The 18,973-nt window shown below is 50.0% G+C and overlaps 1 protein-coding gene across 1 annotated transcript in view; it reads left to right on the forward strand.

Annotated features, from left to right (window-relative positions):
- The window catches only part of SNRNP200 (small nuclear ribonucleoprotein U5 subunit 200), a 983,530-nt gene that overhangs the window by 157,837 nt on the left and 806,720 nt on the right, over positions 1-18,973 (forward strand). The window contains exon 5 of the mRNA XM_069619090.1: positions 950-1,005. Coding sequence (XP_069475191.1) covers positions 950-1,005 — 56 coding nt within the window. The remainder of the gene's footprint in view (positions 1-949; positions 1,006-18,973) is intronic.

Below are 18,973 nucleotides of genomic sequence, written 5' to 3' on the forward strand. Positions count from 1 at the left end.
GGCCGGAGCCCTGATCATTTCTAGATTGGACTATGGAAATGCATTGCTTGCAGTTAGCCCGATAAATGACTGTCCCGAACTCTGAGGGCACAAAACGCAGCAGTGAAAATTATTTTAAAGCTCAGATCTCTCCACTGGCTGGCTCCCTGTCAAATGGAGGATCGCTAAGGCCCTTTGCCTAACTTTTAATGCTATACATGGTTTAGTCCCTCCGTATGTTTCTAAAAAAAAACAGATGCGCTATGAGCAAAGACGCACTTTGCGATCGTCCATTTTATTTGTATTGGTGGTATTACATTCCAGATATGTATTTTGGGCCGATAGGCGTTTTCCGGTGTACGCCTCTAGACTGGAACTCACTGCAATTGGACATCCAAAGCATTGTGGAGCTCCTGCGGCTTCAGAAAGCCTTGAAGCCTTTACTTGTTCAGCTAATCAGGTTCTCCTGCTAAAGATCTAATCCGTTTTTATATTGCACTTCATGATTCTGTTTAGTTTTAACTGGTTACATCGGCACTTTGATGCAGTTTACTCTGTCTTAATATCTGCTATAAAAATCAAAATTCAAATCAAATGTGTGGGTCTTTTTATTTACATATTCTGCTAGTGTTAACTGTACTGCACAACATTGTCACCCTACTCCTTAACTAGGCCTTGCTGCTTGGTCTGCGCTACATACAAGGGAGTGTGAAATCCCTGCTAACCCTAGGCTGGCATTTCTGCCTGCCACAGGCAGTGACTTTGAAGAACCCTTTACATTGTTAAAAGATTTAATTTATTTACTCACAAGGGCAGTTATGGCATCGTGATGGTCTTATGGGTTAACAATAGAATGATGATGCAAACGTTGGAGTTGGAGGGTTTTCTGCTTGGGTGGTTGTAATGATTTTACATTTATTTGTATCATGAAGTGTTCTGATTTTTGGTAATGTTTTCAAATTTCTTGCAGATGACAACATTGATGAAACCTATGGCGTGAATGTGCAGTTTGAATCGGATGAAGAGGTGAGATTCTCCAGTGCACTTGCATAAGGGGTGTGGTGCCCTGCACTGCCTTCCAGAATATCCACAAGCTTCTGAAGATGGCTCTTTAAATAAAATTTAACTTGTATGACAAACATTCATAGTTTAAAATGTAAGCATGCCCATCCTTTGAAAATGTGCCAATGTTCACAAATTGAACGTTCTGTTGTGTTGTCTATTAGCCCCTTCAGTTACATACATGCAAAGGCTGAGCCATTGAAAATTACCAGCTGGTGGAGCAATATCATTTGAAAGGTTAGAAGCTCCCCTACTCCTATTCTGTTACTCACTATTGTGACACAAGGTGCTATGCAAGCAACACATGTCTTAGCTGTGATAAGGTCGAGCATCTACCCTTGTCAAGACGAGGAGGGGTTAATCCAGAGACAACTTTAACTCTGGCGACAGCATAGAGGACCCCCCACTTCCTGCACTTCTCCTCCAGATTCCGAATGCTTGCATGCAAACCATACTCTTACGTCCTATCCCCTTTCCTCCATAGTGCATGGGCGTCCCTTCCAAGGGACGAAAGACAGAACCTTTTTCATCAGAAAAAACCTTCTTACCCTTTTAAACCTAGAGACGCGCATGGGTGCGGCCCTGGGAGCATGCGCTGCCTTCACTCCGCCCTCCGGCACCACACCTCGGTCCCCTTTGTCGCGTTGACAGGGGAATGGGCCGAATTCACCAGCCCTCCTGGGTTTGGCTTCGGCCATGTAATTCCATGCGTGGATACTTCTTCTTCTGTCTTTTTTGCCTTTTATCTACAGGTACTTGGTCCTCCGGCGTCACACTCTTCCCAGGCATATGTCGACTTCCACAGGGTTCAGCAGGTGTCCATCCTGCGACGGGCTATTACCAATTTCAGACCCCCACGCCCTCTGCCTACGTTGCCTTGGCCCAGACCACGATTGGCAAGCTTGTACAGTGTGCAACGCCCTGTCATCGAGGTCTCTGATGAACCGACTAGTCAAGTGGAGGGAGCTCTTCCAGAAGTCTCCTCCAGAGGACCTCAAGAACTTTGTGAAACATCGATCCAGGCCCAAGGTATGGCCTCTATTTTCCATCGCACCCCGCAAGGGAGACTCCTTCCGAAGGACTCGCCCATGCGGGAGGGACCGCTCAGGTTCTCGTACCTGCACGTTCACATAGGCTGCTCCAGCTACAGGCCAAGGGATCCTCGGATCCTCCTGGTGAGTGTTGAGGGACCGGAAGGTTCTTGTACAGGGTTTTCACTCGAGGGGCTCTGCCCTTGTACCGGCATTATGTCCGAGGGGCCACGCTCTAGTACCGGCAATACATCAGAGGGGGCGCCTAAACACCGCTCTACCGGGCCGAGGGTGTCACACCTACCGTGTCTAAGCCTGAGGAGCAGGGTAGGCCTTGCGATCCAAACTCAGAGTCCTGGAGGAGGCTGGGCCCAGCTAGCCGAACAACACGACGCAGGCACCTGGACAAAATGGCCACCCTGCCAGACATCAGCACCCTTCCGACGCCATTCCAGGAGTTTCGGCGAGGAACGAATGTCAAGGTGGGACTGGCCTCAACCAGGTACGTGGCCTACAGCCTATCCTTCATTAGCGAAAGGCAGGTTCCCGCTGCGTCTGTATGGGCAGGGTATGCAGCGGCTCCAGCAGCCTCCCGCTACCCCATCTATATCCCCTATTACTCCTCCGGCCTTTGAAGACAGGTTCTTTAAAAGGTTCCTCGGGCTCATGAAGTCCCCTCGGATGGTGGTGATCATCAGGGATGTGCTCCCTCCAATGTTTCCAGCACCTCGTGCTCCTCTGCCGGCACCCCTGGCCCTGGCACAGCCTCTGCCTCTGTCCCCCCAGCCAATTCCTCAGGCGGTTCTGTACCAGCCTCCTCCACAGCCTCCGGCTCCGGTCCTGGTACCCCACCGACCGGCTCCCGCTACTCCCCCACCGACGCAGGATCCTCCTGACCCACAGGACACGGATGAGGAGGACCCTGACATGCCCTCGTCTTGCAGGGCTGGCTGAGTACCTGGGCCTGCCTCAACTTGAGGTCGAGCAACTGGCAGAGGGGGTCCTTGCTGAAGTCCTCACACGACGCCCCTCTGCCAAAATGGGAATTCCGCTGCAGACCGATGTAGTCTCCCTGGCCAAAAAGGGTTGGCTCAAGCCCCACTCTGCCCAGCCGGTCAATCGACGCCTGGACGCCAAGTACAGGCAGATGAAGGGGCTACACTCTTGCTATCGGCCCATCCTCAGCCACACTCCTCTGTGATTGAGGCTTGGAGTATAGTGATGCCGCAGCAGCAGTCGTCGTCGTCCGCGACGTGGCTAGGCAAGGAGGAGAAGATCTCGGAGGCTTACAGGAAGAAGCTGTATTCCAACACGTTCTTGCATCTTCGTCAGGCCAACCCCAATGCCATGCTGCCTGCCGCTAACCAGAGGTTATGGCAGGAAATTACGGACTTCTCCCAGAACTCCCTATGCAGAGCCAATCAGGTTTCAAGGCGGAACTGGCTGAGGCCAAGCTGGTGGCGCAGGACCTCATGGAGTCCACTGTGGCCCGTATTGACACCTCTGGCCGTGCCACCTGTATCGCCACGGACATGAGAAGGACAGCCTGGCTACGTGCAACGAAATTGAACCCGGATGTCCAGGAACGCTTGTTAGACCTGCCATTCGAGAAGGGCGGGGGCCCCTTCTTCTCCACCATGGACGAGGAGCTGGACAAAAAGAAAAACGGCTCACAAATGGCAGTCTTTATCCATCTTGACAAAGACCACACCCAAATCGTACACCCAGTCACAGCAGCGCTCCGACAAGGGGCGTACGTACGGAGGGTTCCACAGCTTCCAGGAATGGAGTTCCAGGCAGCCGGACTGCTCGCCGACTCCAAATCGAAGCAAGCAACAAAAAAGGGGGTGGGGGGGCAGAGCAAGGGCTTTTTCCAGTCCCCCGCCTCTGCAACAGCCACTGAGGGAAAGAAGGCATGACACGCCCCTCCGGGTCCACGTGTCTCCAGTGGGGGGGAGCAGGCTTGCTCTCCATGCACATTTCTGGCACCAGAATTTCGCGGATCCTTTGATCCTTTCCGTAGTATCCACGGGGTACCGCCTACCCATCCCAGCATCTCCTACCCCCTCCCTCCTCCACTCCCTCAAGTTGGGACAGCAACTCTTCTGGCGGAGATCCGGTTGCTCGTAGAGAGCCAGGCCGTGGAGGAAGTCCCAGCCTCCCAGCAAGGCTTGGGCTTCTACTCCAGGAGTGTCGCCATTCAGAAAAAGAACCAGGCGGGCCCGAGAGTTGTGCTGGACCTTTCCACCCTCAACCTCTCCTTGCCTCTACAAAAATTCAAGATGGTTACGCCAGCTTTTATAGCGGTGACGTTGTGCAAGGGAGACTGGATGTGCTCCCTTGATCTGAAGGACGCGTCCAAATTTGGCAGCCCCATCGTTCTTTCCTATGGTTCAGGATCATGTGCTACCATTTCCAATTCAAGGTCCTTCCTTTTGGCCTCAACTTGTGTTAGGCAGAAACCTGTGCAGTTCCCTTGGGGAACACTGCAAAAGATTTAAGACTACAGGTATAGCAGTAAACCCACTTGGTAGCAGTCTGCACCACCCAGATTTACCTGGTAGCTGTGGCTGAGCAGTCAGACTTCCCTCAAGAAGAGTTAGGCAGTATGCAAAGTATACACAATATATACTCAGACACAATAGCACAAGCAAACACTGACCAGAGCTTGGTTTCAAAAGTATATAGTTATTTATTTATTAAACACACATAAGTTGAAATCACTCTAGCAAAATATAGTAAAAACACTTCAAACACAGTTATGATGAAAGCAGTTTCAACCCTTATTCCTATCTAGACAACTCTAAGTTAACACCACATAATTAAAACAGAGGTGAGCGCTTAACGTTAGATGACACTCTAGTAGGAAAAAAAAAGAAGGGAGAAGGAGCAGAGTTAGGTTAAACACACCACTCTAAGGTTCAGAACACTTGCAATAGGCTCAAAGAAGCACAAAGTTACAGGTGAGCAAAAGTCACTAGGCAGGGCCCACTCTTAGAGTAGCCGGAGCGAAAATGTGCCCAAGATCACACTGTTATTAGGGATTCAAAGTCTTGCAAAGAGTTAGAAAGAGTTTAGAGTGGCTTAGAAAGTTTAGCCAGGGTGTCCCAGGCACTCCCAGGTTCGAAAGCCGGGGGCTAAATCTACCCCGTACAGTCGGTAGCAAGGGAAGCCAGGCGGAACACGGTACCTTAAGCGGAAAGGATCCTCCAGCGGTGGCAGTTGTTCCAGGCAGTGGCAGCAAGGCTCGACGTCGGTCAGGGGAGAAGAAGTTCTCGCTGAAGAGCAGAAGAAGAAGGTCGTTGCACTGCCCGGGAAGAAACCAGCCGCGGAGTCCTCCGTTAAAGGGTTGTACCAACTTTCGTGGTTGGGGTAAAAGTGGTGGGGTTCCGGTTGCCGGGGTGCTTGGCACTGGCAAGGCGGCCACGAGATCCCTCGAGAAGCGAAAAGAAGGCGAAAACTGGTTGTCCCCACCAGTCAAGGGAAGGAGCCACTCCGTTAAGAGTTCTCCTCGGTCGTCGGGAAAAGTGGTGAGACGGTTCAGCAGGGCTCCACCGGGTGGTGTCGTCGAAGCAGGTCGGCTCAGCTCTTCCCTCGTCGGATTCTTGGTCCTGTGGCGACTTCTGAAGTTCCAGTCCCCAAAGCCCTGCTTTTATGCAGCAAACCCCCATTCACCCAGCCTAGCTGTCACTCAAACATGCTAAGTGGTGAGCCGGCCGGCTCACCACTTGGGCCAATCAGGACGGAGTGCGACTTGAGTTACCAAGGTAACTCAGTCCAGGGTGCCTAAATCCCCCTCCACCCCTCCTAAGTACCCCAGACAGAGTGGCACCACTTTGGAGGGCTTCTGTGGAGAAGCCCGCCAAAAGTGGAACAAAGGGCTCCACTTTGGGTCAGAGTTACAGAGGCGAACACCAACGCCATTTTAGAATCAAGTTTTGGCAAAAAGTCCCAACCGGAGTTATAAAAATAAATATATAAACCGGCGGTATGTTTAAGGCTACCGTAAATAAATAATTAAATGTGTTAGCCTAAAACAATGGGAAATCCCATAGGAAAATATTCGCGGTCGAATATAAAACGTAGTTTCCACTGCCACCAGCCAAAACTCGATCAGGGGGGACGGAGACGTGCCCCCTCGACTAACAGACCCTGGGGCAATCGAATTGCCCCAGCCAGTACGTCCACAATATGATGGTTTGTACTGGTTCTGTTCAGGATTCAAGACTAGCAAAGTCTTTGGTGACTTTACATGCCCTGGGAGACAGTAGTCAGTCTCAGGGTATGGAGTCTATGTTGGGGAGTCCTTAGGACACCCCTGGGTCACGGCACAGAGGGTGCTGTGTAACCCATATCACAAAAATACATGAGGCCCTATGGAGTAAAAGACCCCATAGCCCATTCAACACAAGGTTTAACCAAGAAAACACACTTCAACAGGTCCAAGAGTGAGGGTAAAAGAGTCTCACTCTTGGCAGGAGAAAAAAAGAAACCCCAGAAATCCAGCAAAGCTGCTGGGGGACTCACTAGGTAGGGAAATTCAGCCTAAACAGAGAATTCTCCCTAACAACTTGGCCCCTTGGTCTTTACCAGACTCATGAATACTGTGGCTGCCCTCCTCCGAGCACAGGGCCTTCACGTCTACCCATACCTCGACGACTGGCTCGTCAGGGCTACATCTCCAGGAGCGGTTCACCACTCTTCCCATGCTCTTATGAACAGACTGCAAGATCTCTGCTTTTCGCGAAATCTCAAGAAGTTGCAAGTGCAGCCCACGCAGACTGACATTCTTGGGCCTCATCTGGGACACGTGCTCCGAGAAGGTGTTTATGTTGGAGGACAAAATCCCGGCCATCAGTAGGGCCACCACTCCCTTCCTCAGCAGATGCAACCTTGGCCTGGTGGTTCCAGCATCTCCTGGGTCTCTTGGCGGCAGTCCTATTAGCCGTCCCACACACGAGATTGAGGATGAGGAGAATTCAGCTGCACTTCGCGGTTTCATGGAACCAGGAGCGGGGCTCTCAATCCGAGATGATCAACGTTCCTCCATCTTTCCGCCAGGACCTCACATGGTGGTCCAGGGACGGCAACCTACGGACGGGCAAGCCCTTCCGTCCTCCCACCACACAGGTCACCATCACCACGTACTCCTCGCTTGAGGGCTGAGGAGCCACCCTGGATGTTCTCTCGGTCCACAGCACCTGGACTCGACAGGAGCAGGCATACCACATCAACTGGTTGGAGCTGAACGCCATCTGGCTAGCGCTCAGAGCATTCCCTCCACTTCTCTGGGGCAAGGTTGTCCTCATCCAGGCAGACAACTCAACCAGCGTGTACTATTGTCAACAAGCAGGGAGGCACCAGATCCCCTCCACTGTGCAGACTGGCAATCCGCATGTGGGAATGGGCCCTGGAAAACGGCACCTACCTCACGGCAGTCCACTTTCCGGGGGAATCCAACCTGGAGGCGGATAGGCTCAGCAGGTTGGGAGCAAACAATTACGAGTGGCAGCTAAAACAACCTTATTATTCAGATCTTCAACGCATGGGGTTGCCCCGAGGTGGATCTCTTTGCCACCTGGCACAACACGAAGTGCCCTCGGTTCGCCTCCTGGCAGGGACAGGACCCCGGCTCACTGGGCGATGCATTTCGGATCCAGTGGAACGGCATGACCGCTTTCCCCTTCCCACCCACTCCGCTGATTCACAGAGTGATTTGCAAGATCAAGAAGTCTTGCCAGCTCAACATCATTCTAATGGCTCCCTGGTGGCCATCCAGACCATGGTTCTCAGAGCTGCTCAGCCTCTCGGAGAAGCCACCGATTCATCTTCCAACGGGCCCAGCACATCTTCCGGCACAGCAGGGGGGGCAGGGTCATCCACCTCGCGCCACAGAAACTATCCCTCACAGTATGGTTCCTGAGCAGGTAACGCTAAAGCACCTCAGCCTCTCCCAGGCTAATCTGAAAATCGTACAGGCCGCAAGGAGCAGGCTATCAGGGCCCAGTATAAAAGTAAATTGACCAGGTTCTGCCACTGGGCAGACTCCAAGGAAATCAACCCCCTGGCATGTACTTTAGACGACGTGATCTCCTTCTCGGCACACCTCGCCCACTCTGGCGTACAGGTGAACACCTGCCGCACTTACCTCGCAGCCATCAGGGCTTAAAGGAACTCAGAGGAGGGGGGGTTCTTCTCCAATCGGATTGGAACTAACATTTGACAGAGCTTGCAAGGCTCTACCTGCCCATCAAGAGGCCACACCCTGTGTGGGACCTCAGCATAGTCTTGTGCGCCCTGGCGCACAAACCGTTCGGGCCAATGGCATCTGCGGACATGTGGCTGGTCACCATTAAGATGGCCTTACTAGTCGGCCTCACCTTGGCTCGCCGAGTCGGGGAAATCCAGGCGCTGGTTGCCTCAGGACCATATACTACCTTTCGCAGGGGCAAGGTAGTCCTGCGGCCACACCCAGCATTTCTGCCTAAGGTTCCGTCTGCTTTCCACTTGAATGAGGAAATAATCCTTCCTACATTTTTTGGCAATCCTAAGGACAAGACACAGAGAATTCTGCACTGCCTGGATGTCAGGCGTGCCCTGAAATTCTACCTTGACGGGACCAAGGGCTTCCTCAAGTCAGACGTGCTTGCAGTATGGAGGATAGGGGACTATGGACTAAGAGTATGTTAGTCACTACGGTGAGTAACTTGTAATTTATCTCCTGTCGTACATTTTCAAGCATTTTCTTGCCAGTATTTCTCTCCTTTTTTTGGAAACCTGTGGGCTACATTGACCCACTGAACAGAATTTTGTCTAAACTAAGCACCATGGCCATAAAACTGCGTTTTGCAGCAACAAAAAGGCTGCACCATCCTGCCAAGCACACATTGGGCCGGATGGAACAAAGGGACACACTGAGGGAGCGTGCCAGTGTGTTCTGACATATACAAATGGAATAATAAATTGCTTTGCTGAAAGCCCAAAATCCCCATTTTAAAAAGGAAACATGTTTCACCTTTTTAAAATGCTGCTCTGACGCTATTACCATCTGTTCTTCCTTAAACCACTGTGATTAATAAGTCCCTGCCATGTCCAGTATATCATTGTGCTTCAGCAAAACCAGGCATGATTTCTGAATGACAGGCCCTGTCAAACCAACTCTGAGAAAAATCGGCGAGGAGCTCCACTTTTGCCCGCAGGGGAAAAACACATTCATTTTCTTTACAAAGTATCCAAGCTCATTAGTTCATAGAAACGCCAGCTATCTGAGCCATGTCAATTTCAATACATCTATGCTTCAAATAAAACTCCTGCATATAAGAAAATAACTATAGCTGCAAGACAGTGTTGGAATCCAGAGGGAGATGCAAAACCGAATTTAAAAAGAAATGCCAGCTTTTCACCACACATGTAAAATGGGCTTTGCAAACTCGAGGGGAGAGAGGCCTGTTTTAAAAGTAAACTATTGAATGAAAGCCTGTCATTATCTAGCAATGTGAAGGGGTTTGTTGCTGGGGAAAATACACACATGGGTTATTTTATTCAACTCGCTTGTTTAATTCAGGACCAAATATAAGAAAGTAAAACAGTTAAACAATATTGACTGGATTTTGCAAGTTCGACAAGAATAGGTTTCTGCTTGGGGGTGGGGGGGATGCTACCAACAGGAGGGCCTCCCTTTGCAGAAACTAACACCCCAGTGATAATTATTAGGTTGGACAGAATCTAGTCTAGGCTGAACCCACTAAAAATTGAATTTCCAGCACAAGGAAGTGTGAAGTGGGGAAGGGGTAATAAACCTTCAATCAAGCGGGGAAACCCCCACCTTGCTCTGGAGGAAATGACAGTTGGTGGCAGCTGAAGAAAGAAAAAAATGGTCCAGTGACGGACAAAGGACTGCCATTTGCTTCCAAAGACCATTTATGAATACAAATTTAAAGACTTTTATCTCTGCAGCAAGACTTTGTAAAATGTAACAATTGTGCAGTTTAAATGTGATTTTATGGGCTTTCATTGAAGACATGGTAGAATTCACTGACCCCATGGGACTAGAAATGGCAAAGAATCAGGGATTACAAGGAAAGTATCCATGATGCCAATGCACATTTTTATACTTGCATCCCTTATGTTAATCCACAAGTGTATAAAGTTATGGAATTTTAGGCCGAATCGTTCATACTCAAAATTACCAAAAAGTATTGTTAGGGCGAAACAATGTCTCACAGATTGCAGAGTGGAGTGTTATGCGCTACATAAAATTTGTAACCTGTGTATATAATTTAAGAGATTTCAACTGTATAAATGTACAGTTTGTGACAAAATTGAATGTTGGCTAAAATAACTGTGGGAGGTTTTTGAACATTGTAAAACTCACATCATGAATCTGCCCTGCTGCTTTGAAATCCAACCAGTTGAGAGTGAGGCGGAGACTAGCACCCCTGACCAATCCCGTGGGTTAGAGGTGTGCTTTGCTTGGCTAAGCCTGCCCAGCCATTTACTTTGATGATGTCACTATGCATTATAAATAAGAGTCCCTGACAAGACTCTAGACACACTCTTCCTGATTTTTCTGTGCCGGCGTTACTGTTCCATTCATCCTGCAGAGTCCAGATCCCAACTACAAGGCCTGAGCATTGCTGATCCTATCCCAGCAAGGCTTCAATTCTGAAATCCCACTAAAATCCCAAATAACTAAAAGGGAAAGCTTTGGTATTATTTTGGGAAGCATCCTAAACCAGCATGGTTCATGGTTAATTGTGACCCGGGGTATTTGAAAAGGGGGTGTGATACGAGTTGTATACCTTCTCAAATTGAAACTGCATAAGATAAGGAGAAAAGCATCTCAGTTGTGCGCTACATACTAGGCCGAGACCAAGGTGTGTGTCGCCTGATTGAAAGCCTCAACAAACCCATAGGGAAGAACTGACCCGTGTGACCTGTACCCAAGACCTGAACATACATAACCTACCCGTCAGACTCCATTGATAGGCAAGTACAAGCATATTATTGTAGGCCCAAAACACTGTCTAAGCATAATCATTGTGTGTTTCCGTTGGGTAGATTTGTCCTTTTTGTTTGCAATTCTCTCCACTTTGCGAGTCCCCCAGCATTTTTGCTGGACTATTTGTATTTTCAAATTATTCTCCTGAGTGAGTGTGCACCTTTTTCCACTCACTTTTACTTTAACCATGGGCACCCTTTTTACCTCTTTTTGATGGACTTATGCTTTACTCACTTTTCTGGCATCTTCCTTTTCCTATTTCACCACACATCACTTTCTGTGCAGTGTTGCTGGGAGTTGCTAGAGCTTCCATTTTTATTTTACCTTTAACGCATGTAACCAGGGCAGGGGGGCACTTTTTTTCCCACCAGTATTTTATTATGCGAGATCAGCTCACCACACTTTAAGTGGAGTGCTGAGGGGAAACATTGTCTCCCTTTTCTCTCCATTCCTGTAAAGTTTATCAGACAGACTGATACCTTTTTGCATGACTTTTTATGGACTTATTCTCGAGGGTGGTTTCGTAGCTGCGGTACGGGACTGTGAGGAGCCAGGAATGAGACTCTGACACAAGGGAGTCATGGTTTTGGTCGAATACATTTATTAATATAAAAGGGGATGTGTAAATGTCTCTGTCCCTGTTGTAAGAGGCATTTCCCTACCTAAAACCAAAACTAAGGGTCTGTCCATGTTGGAGTCCAAAGCAAAACCGTCCTGTGTCCAAAGTACTGTTCTGGGCCACACATTGTAACAAAATGAACTCTAAGGTGAAAAGGATAATGTCTTTGGCCTTGAGTTATGTATAAATGTTCAGAAAGGAAATGCTTAAATCCAAAAAAAAATATTCAAGAAGGATAGCGTTCCTTATTCAAGAGGGTGGTTCCCTTCCCCTGGATGTGTCTTCACTCTGCAGTTAAGTTTCTCTTGATTCACAACGCAACTAGTATACAAAACAACTTGGCTGATAATCTGTATTTTCTTATGATACCTGGTGTACTCTCCTTCCAGGTTTTTCGATCCTATTTAATGTTTTCACAGCCTTTTCCTAGTCCTGATGTGCTCTTATAAGGACTTCTTGGGGTAATGTATTTTACACACTATTCCAGACATGTTCAAGTTGAATACTTTTCTGCCAGGGCTTTTCTCATGTGGGCTCTTAGCACACTTCCAAACTTGATAGTCTCCTATATTTGCTTGACCTTGTATCTGAATGGTATACTATCCTGTTACCGTAGATGTCTTTGAATACCATTTCTTCGAATGTGATTACACCGAATATATTTCACCGAAAACGTTAGGGGAAATGGTATATTTGTAATGAATAATAGGTGGGGTGTGAGGTAAGGGTATATGTTAGGGTAGGGAGGGGTGAAGGTCTCCCCCACAATAAAAAAAAATAAATCTGTTTTTTTTTTTTGTGTGTGAAATCTCCAGTAGAAGTATATTGGAAGAAATCGCATGCAACCATACTATCCTGCCAGGGCTTCTCTTATGTATATTGCATACACCCACTAACTTAAGTCTATTATACTGGTTCAGCATAGCTCACTTGCTCGTTCTCCTTCATGTGCTTCATTAACATTTATTTGGGTTTGGCATGGCTGCCAATAAGCCCCACTGTCTCAGCTTCCCTTGGGTGGACTCAATGGCTCTTGCTGGCGTATTCTGTTTCTCCTGCGGCTTCTCGCCACCTCTGCTTCTCAGCTGTTAGGAAGAATTCTTTTTTTTTTAAACATATTTTTATTAAGAGAGCAGTTCACAAGCACGGCATTAATTTATACACTGTCATTAACATACAAAGAGGGAGCATTCAAAAGTGGGACACCACAGTATTCATATTAGAAGTACAAAAAACATCACTGGTAAGATAGGCAGATAACACAAATCAGGGTGTGTGTTCAGATGCTGTGTCCGAGTCTGAATCCAGGTCACAGAGATGGAAGCGCAGCAGTGACCAGATGTCCTTGGGGCGAGAGGGCGATGGTACTGACAGTATAAATAATTCTTCATCATCATTTACCATACATAGTTCCTTCAGGAAGGAGGCCCTAGTCGGGGCATTGGGGGATTTCCAGTGTTTAAGGATACAACATTTTGCGATGACGCATGATATATTGAATAGCCTCCTCGTAGTTTCCTTCACCTTCCCTATGTCGCCCAGGAGATATTTCAGGGGCGAGAGGTCTGCCGGAATGGCTGTGATGTCTTCGAGGAGCGTTGCCACTTCCCTCCAGAATTCAGCCACCCTGGGACACATCCAATACATGTGATAAGGCCCAGCAGCAGGGGAGTCGCATTTAGGGCAGGCGCCCGTACACGTATTCACAAATTTAGCTACCCTGGAGGGGGAATAATGGAGATGGTTCAGTACTTTAAATTGGATTAGACGTAGTCCAGAGTTCATAGACACCGATCGGGTTAGTTGACAGTACCGGGCCCAGCGGACCTCATCTATCTGGGTGCCTGTGTCTCGTTCCCAGACCTCTCTCATCATGTTACGTGATGGGGAGTGGACTTGAACCAGGGTGTATAGCATGGAGACCCCCTTGCCACAGCTATCCGTGGACACCATTGATCTAATACATTCATGGGAGTGGGGTTCTTGTGGGAATGTGGGCCATTTCGCCGAAAAGGCCGCCCTCATTCTGTAGTATTGGAGGTGTTTAAGTTGACCTCTGCCCACCACAGCAACGAAATCTATGAGATCACAGAATTCCCCTTCAGGGAACATATCGCCCAGTGTAAAAAGCTTGTTAGGATCCCAGGATTCCTGGAGGGCCCGATCAAACGTGGGGGAGATGCCAGGGAAGTCCCATAAGGGAACTTCCGGGTCATAGGGGGATTCCACGCTGATTCTTCTGTATATCTTGGCCCAGGCCTGCGTCGTTGTATATACCGGGTCAAATGGGCATATGCCAACGTAGCGCGGGTTAAGGAGGACTGAACGTATGTCGTTAGGGCGGACTGAGTGTTTTTCAATAGGTATGTGTGGAGCGGTGTCCGTAGGATCAAACCAGTGTTTTACGAATTGTGCTTGTGCACATAAATAATATAACTCAGTCTGGTGCAGCAATGCCACCCTTAGCAAAAGGTTCCACCATTTTATCCCACCCCATCCTGGCCGTCTTCCCAGACCAAATGAACGAGGAAGCAAGAGATTTAAGTTTAATGAAAAAAGGTTTACCAGGCCAGAGAGGGATATTATTGAAGTAATAGAGGAGCTTGGGGAGAACCACCATCTTTAGTAACGCCACCCTCCCGTATAGTGATAGTGGCAGGTTAGCCCACATCTGAAGCTTAGTCACCAGAGTTGCCAGCAATTCCCCATGGTTGTGTGCATATAGCAGGTCTTTGTCTCGAGCCACCAATATCCCCAGGTACCTTACCGTGGAGGGGGCAAAACGGAAACCCTCTATACCAGCCAGGTCCCCTGTGCCATCCGTAAGGGGGAATATTTCGGACTTAGGCACATTGATTTTGCATCCAGAATGTTCAGAGAATTCCTGTATGTCTGCCATGATGTGTTTTACGTTCTCGATGGGGTCTCGGACGTATAACAGGGTATCGTCCGCGTAAAGCGAGATAATCTGAGGTCCAGACATCCTAAGCCCTCTATGTGCGTGGTGTTGGCGTATGAATTCCGCCATTGGTTCGATGGTTAAAGCAAAAAGTATGGGTGAAAATGGGCATCCCTGTCTAGTCCCCCTGTATAGGTGGAAAGCGGGGGAGAGAGTGGCGTTAGTCAAGACCTTAGCTGTCGGCTGTGTATATAACAAACGCACACAGTTGATATAGTAGCGACCCAGGCCAAACCGCTCCAACACCAAAAAAAGGTAGGTCCATGACACCAAATCGAATGCTTTCTCAGCATCTAGTGCAATTACAGCCGCCTTGGCATCCGGGTCTAACTGTGCCATGACATTAAAGAGGCGCCTCAAATTTAGGGCAGTAGATCGGGCTGGAATAAAGCCCGCCTGGTCGGGGTGGACAAGGATTGACATGAACGGGAGGAGTCTAGTGGCCAGCACTTTTGCAAAAATTTTTGCATCAGTGTTAATTAGGGATAAGGGTCTATAGGACGCCATGTCGTGTGCTGGTCTACGGGGTTTCAAAAGAACAGTAATGATTGCCTCCCTCATTGACTCCGGAAGCACCTGCCGGTCCATAGCCTCCCCCCATACCTTCAACAACAGCGGGGCCAATTCATCACTGAACTCTTTATATAGCTCCGCAGGTAGACCATCAGAGCCAGGGGAGCGACCATTCGATAAGGCCTTTATTGACTCAACAATCTCTTCCACAGTAATGGGAATATCTAGCGCCTCCCGGGTCGCACTGGTTAGTGTGGGAAGGTCAAGGTTGTCCACATATCCGAACGTGTCTTCTTTATTTTTTTGATCATGATTGGAATAAAGAGTGGAGTAAAACTCCATGAATGCCGAGTTAATGTCCCGTTCTCCATTCACCAGTGTGCCATCAGGGGCGTATATACTCGGGATCGGGTTGTGGTGCCTGTCAGATCTAAGCATGTTGGCGAGGAACCTCCCAGCCTTATTACTCTCCCCATACCGTCGTGCTCTGGCCGGTGCGGCCATGTACAGGACCTCTCTATGAGCTAGTTTATGGAACTCGTCCAGTGTTGTGTGCAGTTGAGCAAGGGTTTCCTTGTTCTGTGTAATACTGTATTCGGTCTGTAGTAAATCAAGCTTCGTCTCAGTAGAACCCAGCTCCTCCCGCACCGACTTCAACATACCTGTCGACTTCCCCAGGATATTACCCCTGACCCAGACCTTAAATGCATCCCACAGAGTCGCATAAGTCGGGACTGAACCCTCGTTTATTTCCAAAAATTCTGCGATCTCCACATGCAGCGACTCACATACATTGGGGTCTCTGAGGATTGTGGGTGGCATTCTCCATCTTCTCGCCGGGGGGAGGGCGTCCCTCAAATTTATATCTAGTGTTATCGGTGAGTGGTCAGAGAGGCTACGGGGGTGTATATCACATCTAGAGATAGCCTCGGCCAGGGATTGACTAATGATCCAGTAATCAATGCGTGAGTGAGAATCGTGCACCGACGAGTAGAAAGTATATTTCTTCTCCTTCGGGTGTAGTGCTCGCCATGCATCAAACATGCCCATCTGTTCCATCAATTGTTTAACCACTAGTGCCGCCCTAGCGGGGGCCCTAGGGGCCGTCGATGAGCGGTCTAGGGATTGATCTAGTATCATGTTGAGATCTCCACCCCAGACGACCCGCGCTTCCCCGAACGAGATTAACATATCTGCCAGGGTACTATAAAACTGTGGATCATGTAGATTAGGGCCATATGTGTTGATCAGGATCGTCTGGTGTCCCGCCAACTCCCCCACTACCAACACGTATCTCCCCTGTGGGTCTATTTTGCTGGACTGATATTTGAAACATAGTTTAGGGTGTATAAGGGTCAGCACTCCCCTGGATTGTGACGAGTAATCAGTGTAATACCTGTGGGGTCCCCATTTAGGCAAAAATTTAACATTGACCTGTCCAAGTGCATGCGTTTCCTGCATAAACAGTATTTGGGGGTTATGCCGCACCACATACGCTGAGATCTTTCTTGCCTTAACTGGGTTATTTAACCCCCGGATGTTCCATGATAGGAGCTTGATGTCTAGTCCTTTATTGTCCCGTGTCATGTTCATACCACAAATCAAGTGGGAGCCCACCCTCTAGTCCCCCGTGCAAGGGAAACGAAGGACCTGCTATAGAACTGCTCTCAAGTTTAATCATAGCAACACTTAACGTCCAATCCCCCAACAGAGCAGGCATAACCGCTGGCCTAACCGTGGCATTTTCCCATCCCCATCCCCCACCCGCATCATCAACCCCAACTGGACGATGTACCCTTAGAACCATAACCTAGGATCACTCCTGGGGGGTATGAGCGACACTCACGCGGCCTCCAGCCCAAGAGATCTGCGTGGCCTCGTTAAACCAAACATTAACATTCAGGGCCGCCCAGTGGCCAACAGGCCGCAGCATTATAGTAGTGCAACATCAGGAGAATCACATCAACCCTCGGGGACACTGGGCTCCGCCCCACCCCGGGGCGGCGGGGTACGACCCCCAGCCCGGTCCCGAGCCGGCAACGGGATGGAGGCCTCAACATACAACATGGCTTCTGTTGGATTCTCGAAAAAATTGGCCCGGCCTCCATGCTGTATCCTCATTTTCGCCGGATAAACAAGTGAATACGGGACCTGGCGCAGCCTTAGCTGCCTCTTGACGGGTTCATAAGATCTTCTTAGTGTTTGGACGTTCGTAGAAAAGTCCGGATATATGTGTATTCTGTTATTCTCGTGTAGCAAGGTGCCCTTTTCCCTGGCCGCTCGCAGGATAGCGTCTCTGTCCCTGTAGTTTAGGAGACTGGCGATTATCGTACGGGGCGGAGCGCCCGGTTTGGGCGGGGGTGCCGATGTACGGTGTGCTCGCTCAACCAGAAAGTGGGCCGAGAATGTATCCGGGCCCAGCAGTTCCTTCAGAAGGGTTTCTACTTGGCGCTCCATAGCTCCTTTACCGAAGGTTTCGGCCACCCCGACCAGCCTTATGTTATTTCTCCTTGAACGAGATTCCAAATCTTCACACTTATCAAGAGTTTTCCGGAGGTCCCCCTTCAGTTGGGCAATGTCACGGTCATGTTGTGCTATTGCCTCCTCGTTGGTGGCGATTCTACCTTCGGCCTCAGTGGTGCGGGCACTCTCCTTGTCCATCCTCGCCTTAAGGGAGCTAATTGTTGCCCCAATATCATCGAGTTTTGTATTCACCGCCAAGAAGCCACCCTGGACCATAGCCATCAGTCTATCCACCCTCTCCTCCATTGGCAGCTCGGGCGAGCCAGCTGCCCGCTGCGTTGGCGGATCCGCGGACCCACCGGGCTGAGCACTTGCAAAGGAGTCCATTGGACCGGTTTTCCTGGAGCGCGCTCCCTTCAAATCGTGGCGGCCCATATGCAATAGGGAGCGAGCCGGGGTGAGGGTGAGTCCAACGAAGCCGCGGTGGGAACCAACCAGGCAAGGTCGCAGTGGCCCTTATAGGGGTGAGTTACGGATAGGTGACTACGGGGTCAACAGTACACTGCATGCCGATGTGTGTAACCGCCAAGTTCAGGCATACGGGTAATATTGTGTCGCGTAGTCCAACGCCCCAGCCGCCTAGGCCCAGGCCCGCACCAGGGGCGCAAGGAGTCTCGCAATGTGTGTGGCGGGCCCCGTAGACCCCAACAGGATTATTGTCCGGGGGGGACCTCCCCGAGTGCGTCCACACCCTCCAGTGCCAGTCCCCAGTTGAGGACGGTCCTCCCTCCGCCAGCCGCCACACCGGACCTACTTGTGGCGGGAGTCGTCCAGCCAGACCCCGCAGATGTCCTCGCAGGGCGTCCTCCACGGGCTCCGCGCAGGGGAGATGCACGGGCGATCCGACCGTCGCCCCCGTCAGATCCCCGGTCCACAGAACCAAGACACCAGCAGGGAGCTTCCGCGTCGACCAGGTCTAGGCGGGCCACACGCGGCCAGGATGTGTATTCGTACGCGGCCCCTCCCCCCGCGGCTCCGGATGGGTAGCGCACGGAGCCCGCAGGCGGCCAGCGACGGGGCCACAAGCCGCCGGATTTTCTGGGCGGTGTATCTACCTCACGGTCCGGTGCCCAAGCCCCAGTTTTTGATGAGTGGGGGCCGCGACCGTCCGCCACACAACGGCGTGTTGATCGTGCTGCTAGGGCGGCCCTGAGCAAGGATGGTCGGTCTTCGGGATTGATCGAAGCCGGAGCTCACGGGCTAGTCGGCCATCTTGTCGTGCGCTAGCCACGCCCCCCAGCTGTTAGGAAGAATTCTAATTTCTGTGCAAATTCCTTTAAACCCTG

The sequence above is a fragment of the Ambystoma mexicanum genome, chromosome 10 (genome assembly GCF_040938575.1).
Source record: "Ambystoma mexicanum isolate Mex_15411 chromosome 10, UKY_AmexF1_1, whole genome shotgun sequence".
NCBI lineage: Eukaryota > Metazoa > Chordata > Amphibia > Caudata > Ambystomatidae > Ambystoma > Ambystoma mexicanum.